Source organism: Armigeres subalbatus, chromosome 2 (assembly GCF_024139115.2).
Source record: "Armigeres subalbatus isolate Guangzhou_Male chromosome 2, GZ_Asu_2, whole genome shotgun sequence".
Taxonomy (NCBI): domain Eukaryota; kingdom Metazoa; phylum Arthropoda; class Insecta; order Diptera; family Culicidae; genus Armigeres; species Armigeres subalbatus.
Genome location: NC_085140.1, coordinates 52,699,888 through 52,708,929, shown reverse-complemented (window position 1 = coordinate 52,708,929; position 9,042 = coordinate 52,699,888). Strand labels below are relative to the sequence as shown.

At 41.8% G+C, this 9,042-nt stretch overlaps 2 protein-coding genes across 2 annotated transcripts in view; one reads left to right on the top strand and one right to left on the bottom strand.

Moving 5' to 3' along the window:
* Positions 1-400: 400 nt before the first annotated feature.
* LOC134208656 (enhanced level of genomic instability 1) lies at positions 401-5,861 on the top strand. The gene is made up of 4 exons (XM_062684420.1): positions 401-1,074; positions 1,157-1,854; positions 2,511-4,906; positions 5,261-5,861. Exons 1-4 carry the CDS (start codon positions 738-740, stop codon positions 5,574-5,576), a joined length of 3,747 nt encoding a protein of 1,248 aa, XP_062540404.1. The 5' UTR covers positions 401-737; the 3' UTR covers positions 5,577-5,861.
* LOC134208658 (uncharacterized) overlaps positions 5,667-9,042 on the bottom strand; it is a 33,448-nt gene continuing 30,072 nt past the window's right edge. Inside the window, exons 3-4 of the mRNA XM_062684421.1 lie at positions 6,272-6,404; positions 5,667-6,208 (exon numbers count right to left, since the gene is read on the bottom strand). Of these exons, the coding sequence (XP_062540405.1) occupies positions 5,850-6,208; positions 6,272-6,404 (492 nt within the window). The 3' untranslated portion in view covers positions 5,667-5,849. The remainder of the gene's footprint in view (positions 6,209-6,271; positions 6,405-9,042) is intronic.

Here is a 9,042-nt window from a genome sequence, read left to right as displayed (position 1 = left end):
TATAAGTATTTTCGAATGTTTTTTGCCATAACATATAAGGTTATTTTTTTACGTGTACATTGCCTAAATAATTCAAATTTATACTATGCTCGTTTATGTTGCATCTATACTAATACGGGGTCAACCAGGCGAATAGCCAGTTATGGGCCAAACACAATTGATACGTTTGCGTGCGTTTTGACAGTTTTCCCATGGGAAAACTGTCAAAACGTACGCAAACGTACCAATTGTGTTTGGCCCATTAGAATCTGTTAGAATGACTTTTAATCTATTTAGTATAGATTTTTCTCAGAGTGCACATTTTTCTCACTGTGTAAAATGTTTTCACAAATACAACCGAATACAAGAATTTTGAAGTACCTGTCGTCACAAATGTATTTATCTTGCGCCCTCCCCCTTTGACAGTTTCTCGTTCGCGCCCAAAAGTGCAGTGCGCTCTGTCAAATTTTCGTCATCGGGTTTGCTGTTTTTTGGCTGGTTGGAGAAAAAATCGGAACATAAACAGTTTCGGAGCAGAAATTCGACGAAATTCGCTTTCGGAGTGTTAAGCCGTATGAGTGGCAACTTGGTTCACTGACGGGAATTCGGACATTTCGATTTTTCGATCGATTCCAGTTTGGATGTGGCAATGATGCGTATTGCGTGAACAGTGTTGTGTTTTGGGGGATTGCAGAAAGGTGGTGCAACAGTGCAGGAGGGTTAAATCAATTACGCGTTTTGTGATAAATCGCGGTGAAATGAATGGAAATATAGCAAAGTACTTTAAATCTCCAAAAGAAAATGGTCAGGAGAAAACTGGAGATGGTGCAGCACAACAGAAGGTTGAGGAGCACGGGGATTCGGAACAGGCAGGGGTATCCGCTGGTAAGGCGGATGAGGCTCCACCATCTAAAAGTGACGTCGATCGAATGATTGCCGAAAATATGGCATCGGTGCTGAAGTCGCTGAAAAAGAAACGCAGTCATCATAAGTGCAGTAAGAGAAAAAGAAACGAGGACCGCGTAGAGGAGAAAGAACAGCAATCGAAAGACCATCGAGATGAATCCAAAGGAGCTGAGGCTGACGATACAAAAGGTAAGAATGATGAGATAGAAAACACATTTTTGTTGATAAAACATCATTAGCTAATCAAATCTGACATGTTTTGTGTTTGCAGAACCGCCCAGACGATCACCTCGAAAAACGCACAAAACCGAACCGGAGCAGGATCAGCCTAAGCAAGAAACTTCTGGCAAGAAGATGAACGCTTTCCAGTTGATGATGAGCTCCAGGAACAAAGCTATTGGTTCCAATTCACCCGGCAAGGACGATAGTAACGGATCGGGTGTATTAAACCCCGAAGAGGCAATTAAGCGAGATGAAAAAGTTAAGCGAAAGTTGAAGCTTGAAGAATGGGCAGAACGGAAGGGTGCTGGAAAGCGTAAACTTCAGCAAGAAGCAGAGGAGGAGTTCATTTCGCATCAGATGAAACGAAGAGCCAAACGGTTCAAAAAGCTTGTTCGCAATATGGAAATTCCGGAGGATGTAGAAGATGATGATGTTGTGGAGGAGGTGGTGGTAGATCCACCAAAAGAATCTCCTAAAAGAAGAAGGGGATCGACGAAAAAGGGATCTTCTCCTCGGAAGTTGGACTTGAAACTGACTGAGAAGCGAGGTTCTCGGAGATTGTCATCCAATGATTCGAAACCTTCGACGCCTGTTCCGGAAGAAATAGTAGAAACGTCTCCACAAAAAACGAGTGAAGCGGATGAGTTTGTTTGTAAATTAAATTCACCGTTGAAGAAGAAGGACAGTCTGCTTGGATATTTCAACAAGGTGGATAAAACACCGGAAGACACAAAATCACCGAACGAGGTAAGAGGCAATAAATGTAGGCAACAAGTTATGAACAAGTAACTGTAGAATCTGTAATTAATGAAGTGTTAGAATAATGTATTTATCTAATATAGAAGTATTTTAAACCAAACGTTGCTACTAGTTTGTATCTGATAGTATGTAACTCCATGGAACTGGGAAATTAAAAATCCAGACAAATTTTGTTCTGACATAACAAGTTCTCTCTGGTAAAAAGGGCGAATGTCGTAAGGAAGAATTCTGTTCGTCGACTTGCTCCCTATAAATAAAAAAGACAAGCAGGGGATTTCTTTGCCATCATCATCTCAAAAGTTCTCATTGTTTTCTATATGAACCGTAAATGAATCCTCCTCTTGTCATTTCTATTAAAAAAAAGGCAAGTCGATGAACTCTCTCTTGCGACATTTGTCCTTAATCCAGATAGAGCTTAGTTGAATGAAAAATCTGCTTCGAATCAAAACTCTCGACTATTTATAACAAAACGATCTTATGCCGTAGAGTTCTCCATTCAGATAGGATGACTGTAGAGAAGTCATTCTAATTGCGTAAGGACGTACAGGAAAGAAACAGTTAAAAAAAATCCTAACGTTTTTATTGTGACAATTAAGCCTTGAATGCACATTTATTCTAGTGAGTAAACGTACTTCGTTTTCCAGACCCCTCCCATACCGAGACGCAGCCGCTCTCAAAGGACTCCGGTGATTGAGCAAGACGTTCAATCTAAAGTAGCGACCGCCGCCGAAATCCAGGAGGAGCTTCAAAACGAAAACCAAAGTCCCATGAATGCTAGCGGACGTCCTCGGCGAGCATGCGCAGGAAAGGTCGTTGACTATGCCGCAATGAATGGAATCAGTCCGGAGAAAGAATCGTCCGGGAGACGTGGGGGTAAAAAACCCATAGTAACGCCCCTGAAAATCGTCAATGTCAACTCGCCGTCTGACGGAATGAAGGTAGTCAAATCGCCCTCGTTGAGAAATTTCGAACTCGATCCGGATGGCACACCGAAGTCAGCGCGGAACGTCAAGTTGGCTCCACTATTTGTGAAGAAACCGACCGAAGATCCGGAGAAGGTTCGCGCTCGACAGGCATTTCTGATGTCTGGAATTCCAGAAAAAATGCGACTGGAGATTGAGAAGCAGCGGTCTTTCGAGGAATCGATTCTGAATGAATCGCCGGTATTTCCATTGGTTAGCCATGTCCAGCAGCTTGTGATTTCCGGTAGAGTATGTGATATTTCTCCTTTGCGAAAGTGTAGGATCAAAATCAAACCGGTTTCTCCAGAGGTCAGCATAGATCCAAAGAAAGAGGAAGAATTCGAGTTTGCTACATTGAACGATTGTGACGACTCGGCGGTGGAGGACATTCTGGCCAAACTGATTGGCTACGGGGATTTCGAAGACGCCTATGGCTATGAATTGCCCAAAATCGGTAATGTGAAGGAGATCGTACGAGAATGGAAACAGAGCTACAAACATTTTCCGGTGTTTAAATGCTACAAGCAGTTCAAAGCTAGTTTTGATGAGCACCAGGAAGAAGAAGATCCTCCACCGATGCTGCAAAGTGGACGAAAATTCCAAGAGGACACAGTCTTGGAGAATAGTGTGGAAATTGTTGAGTCTAAATTAAGCTATCGGAATGGAGAGTTGCTTTTCACCGAAAAATACAAACCCCTTGTTCCGGATCACATTTTGGTAAACTGTCAACCAGCGATCGCATTGAAAAAATTCCTCTCTAGTTGGAAGGATGATCGCGTAGTGAATTCTTACGATTCGGGCGATGATTTTGAAACGTCCAACTCCAGTGCTTCGTCCAATTCAACTCAAATCCTTAATCATATTGTTCTGATCGGACCACCCGGATGTGGCAAAACCAGCAATGTCTATGCCGTGGCCAACGAAATGAATTTCAACGTGTTGGAACTGAATGCCAGCAGCCGTCGGAAAGGTAAAATAATCCTTCAGGAACTTCAAGAAGCTACTCAAAGTCACCAGGTCCGCAGGAAGGACGAAACCGTGGATATTTTTAAGAAATCCCGGAAGCATTTAAAAACCGAAGCTCGACATGCGTCTCTGGATTCGGACGGCTCTTCTGGATCAAAAAAACTTTCGTTGATTCTTATAGAAGACGCCGACATAGTGTTTGAACAGGACGAGGGTTTCATCTCGGCCATCAATCAGCTCATTGCTACTTCCAAACGCCCCATCGTACTAACCACTACCGATCGGAACTGCTCCCATCTCTCCCGATACATCGCCAATAATGTGATCCGTTATGTAGCCCCAGGAATTGCCCACGTCGCTAAGTTGCTCACCATAATGTCCATTGTCGAGAAAGTCCACCTCGATGAATCGGAATTGGCTCGGCTGTACGCGCTGAACCGCAAAGACATTAGGAAAACTATTAACGAGCTACAATTCTTTGTTCTAAGTGGGGGCGACCGCAGTCTCGCCGACCAACCTTCCCGCGTCGAAGAACCGGAACTTCGAATCCGTGAAGACAAACAGCCACAATCGCTACTGGACGATGAAGCTTCGCGGCAATCTAATGCTTCCTCCACCAACTCAGACGCTCCTCCAGCGCGGAAGCATACCGCCCTTTTCCGGCTGTTTAGTCGGAATCAGAACGAGCTGCAACTGATCAGGTTTCCGATCAATTTCGATAATTTGTGGTGCAATATGGAACGGGTGTTGAGACAACCTCGTCCCTCCGTACCGCTTCCGGTGTCGGCCGCCGGTACTCCCAAGAGGAAACGAGGTACAAAGCGACAAACAGCAACGGCAAAGGCGCCGTCAATCAACGATAACATTTCCTTGGAACTAGAAGAACTGGTTTTCTTCTATGAGAACATCTCGACCGCAACTTTGATTCAGAGGGATTCAAGGACTCACGAGGACCGTTTGGAAAACCATTTAGAGGAGGAGATAGCGCATGAACTGGTGGAAAGCTCCTGGGAACGATGGTTCGAGCCGGAACCAACGCCGACCGAGAGAAGGCGGAGCGGGGTGGGCGCCATGTGCTATGACAGCTTGAAGCAATTCGACGGAGACGATTGGTAAGCTTGATCGGAATATTTTCAATTCTACACCGTTATGCTGCACCGACGCAAGTTGAAAATTTCAACTTGAAATGTTCTTTGGAAATTGAATGAAGCTTTACCTCCATATTGGAATTAAAACTATCTTAATGTTAAATATTTTTCTCAGTTTATTTGAAAGTTTTGTATATGACTGACATTGAATTTAAATTTTTATGGCAACCATGTACCGATTGTAAAATCATTTTGGCAGCTTATGATGCTTATACTGAGTCTTCCAAACAAAAACCGATTGATTCTTCTGGGCAAAAAAGTGTCAATCAATGAATGTTGACAGAAGCATTCCATCTAAAAGCCTCTCTATTTTTTCAGTCAAACTATATCCTCCTTCATCGGCATCAACCCCATCCAGAACCGTTCCACGTACTGTGACTACGAGCCCTTCCTGCGAACAATCTGCCGTTGCGAACGCGAACGGTCTCGGGTGGAGCGACGAGGCAGTCGTTTTTATCACTATTTCCGGAACTTCATCAATTGCAACCCGGTGCCCAGTTTGAGCAGTGCCAGCTCATTCACGCCGACGAGCTTCAGTGTGGACCACTTTGACGCGCTGAGTACTCGCTTCGAGCAGGAGCACACGATAGCGAACCCAGCTGAACAGGCGGAATCATCCGACGGAAGTCGCTAGATAAGACCGCAGGGCAATTAAGTTTCTTTTAATTTAGGACAAAAGTAGCTCACAATCGCATTTCGATTCGACTTTCGTTTCGGACGCACGTTTCTTTAGTACTAGATAGGCATATTTATTCCACAGTAAACTTACTCGACTTGCGTCACAAAAACGTTTTCTTCTTCGATAATAATATTCTTTACAGCTGTGGTGTTACACGATGTTATCGATACCTTAGTTATTATTAGCACCCCAGACATCCCCTATTGTTTGTGATTAATAAAAGCAACATTAATCGTAAAACTGCTGACCATTGATTATGTCCTGCTTTTCGAGTTTAATTAGCTGCGGTGATTGCTGATGCGCCATTGGCGCCAGAGGTTTCAACAGTCGATCGACTCCACAGTGCACGGCTCCTCCCATGTCCCACTTGCTGTAACAACCAGCCGAGGTGATCCCACCGCCGGAGTCTCGACGTTTCCGGCTGTCTCGCAGCATATTCTGTCGGGAGTGTTTGATGAAGCTCTGTATGGCGGTGAAAATTGGTTTCTGGTTGGCTTCGGCCTCTTCGGCACTCTTGCCCAGATTGAGGGTTTTCGTAAGCAGATCGATGATGCCAACGCTGTTTCCGAACACGTACTTGGTATACTCTGAAAGATGATGGAAGTTGATTACCTGAGCTTTAGCACCGAACAAGGTTAGACAATACTTACGCCCATTGATGGCAGATTTTCCGCTCCAACTGAACTGACACAAAACTTCGTAGGTGACGAGGGCTTCCATCATTTTCTTGACATTTCGTTGATGGGGTTGCGAGTTGTCGACTTCCTGATGCAGACGGATCATCTAGAAAAGTGATTAAAATAAGGAATAATTATAAATAATGCAGGTCAAACTGAACGCGAGTTGAATTATTGTTATACGATCATATGACCAAAACTAAAAGATATTTTAGTAACCAGATAAATATTATCGCTTCGGTTCCCTTTGTTCTGCTGTTCGAAACATGTGTCGTACCTAAATCATATGTATTTTTCCTTCATTGACATTTAGATCCCCTATCCTTGCCAGCAAAAGATGTTTCGGACAGCGACGACAGCGACAATGTTTATCTTGTAACTAAAATATCTTTTCCAAAAGTGTATTAATAATTACAGGGCTGTTACAACAGTCGCGGATTTCGCGATTTTCGCGTTTTTCGCGGATTTGCCTTTCCATTCGCGAAAATTGCGGTTCTCTAAAATTGTGTCGCGAAAATCGCGGATTTATTGTAAGGTTCGCAGTTTTTAAATTTATTAGGGAATAAAAAACCCAGATCAATCCACCTAGCGTTGGTGGTGCCTTTCTCTCATTTAGTTAAGACACCAACCTTATAGCCTATTCAGATTGGGCTATTTATGACTTTGTTAAGTGAGAGGGTATCCAATTATTACGAAGTGTTCAGACTGCAGCAAGATAATATATCTTGACGTTTCCATGTTTGCTCATTTGCACGCTAATACAGGGTTGAATTCAAGGAGAGTTTTAAAATTTAATTTGCGAAATCAAGCATTTGTGTGGCGACAATCGAACATTTTTTCTGAACAAAGTTTCTACGAAAAAATATAAAAAAATATGAAAAGGAATTTTCGAAGAATATTTGAAGCTCTCATTAAGGATAATGATAATTCAGTAGTTGGGTGCGCCGTTCTTCTGGGAATCAGACTATTCCTCAATTTATTGTTAAGTTTAAAAAGTATTTTGAGTCTGTACTAGGATCGGACTGATATTTGATAGAAAAATTTAGATACTGTTTGGAATTCTCACAAATAAATAAAAAAAAGGACGATTGGACCAACTTTCAAGAAATATTATCGAACTAAAATGTATTTCCACCAGTATCTCCATGTATGAAGGGCAACTCAGCAATTTAATTTTTTTCAAAAATGGAAACTGAACCATTGCGTTCTACTCGACAATCAATGATACAGCTTCTAACAAAATCGAATCGTGTGAATGTGATATAATTTAAACTGAATTTTGGATGAATTAATGCATTACCAATCCATGTTTTATTTAAGGTTATTCTACTTCATATATACATCCCATTCAAATCGTACAGTTGTCCCACATGTAAAATGTTGAAATCCAAAGTATATTAATTAGGAGCAGAATTGATACAATTTATGAAATCATGTTTATTCATCAAATATATTCGTTTTACAACCATTCCTACGTTTTAAATTGTCTTCCGCATTAGCCCTTGAACTTTGAAAATTTATTCGATTTGTTCTATTAAATCTAGGTTTAAGTTAAATACTTCATGTTAATTCTAGAGAGCATCTGTTTTTAAACAATTCAGGTTGAATAAGTGGAGAATAAATAATTATCATCATTATTTTTCATCATATAAAATGCTTTCCTCAAAACCATCACAATCCGAGTTATTCTTCAGCGCTCAGAAGATTTCCATCTAACATGCATTCGACCCTGCTGCGACAGAAAGAGCATGACTGTCAACTACGAAACGAAATGAAAACAGAGAGAATTTTCTCTCTGGCAAAGAGAGCGTGACGCTTGTCAGTTTTGTTTTGTTGAATTTCTCCCTGCATTCCAGTTAGAACGAAAGCTCTCTCGTAATAATTGTTCGTAATAAATTCTTTTTAGTGGGTATCTTTTGACAGCGCAAAATGTATGGAATATTACGTAAATAATGACATCATAAAGCGTATTTACCCTGAAACGCCAATTATTATGTCATTAATGGCGTAATCTGAACAGGCTATTAGCCGTGGGGCCCTCCTTAGCCGTGCGGTAAGACGCGCGGCTACAAAGCAAGACCATGCTGAGGGTGGCTGGGTTCGATTCCCGGTGCCGGTCTAGGCAATTTTCGGATTGGAAATTGTCTCGACTTCCCTGGGCATAAAAGTATCATCGTGCTAGCCTCATGATATACGAATGCAAAAATGGTAACCTGGCTTAGAAACCTCGTAGTTAATAACTGTGGAAGTGCTTAACGAACACTAAGCTGCGAGGCGGATCTGTTCCAGTGTGGGGATGTAATGCCAATAAGAAGAAGAAGAAGACCAACCTTATATGGGGTTTACATGGTCCAATGTACAATTTTCTTCATAACTTTTAAACGCAATGACCGATCGTTATAAAATTTAATAGTGATCAACAAGGCTTTATCCCCTGTCGAATGAAACTTGTTTCGAGAAAATCGGTTAAGGATTACTATACGAAAAGTTGTCTAATGTTTTTTATAGTTTTTGTGCACACACCACACATACACACACATACACACGGACAGACAGACATGTGCTCAGCTCGTCAAGCTGAGTCGATTGGTATTTGATACTATGGGTCTCAGTGGCTTCTATAAAAAGTTCGTTTTCGGAGTGAAATGATAGCCTTTCGGTACAACTTAGTTGTACGAGAAAGGCTAAAATCAAAATAATTATATTTTTTTAAGCGTGTATCATGATTCAAAAAAGAGGGCGAT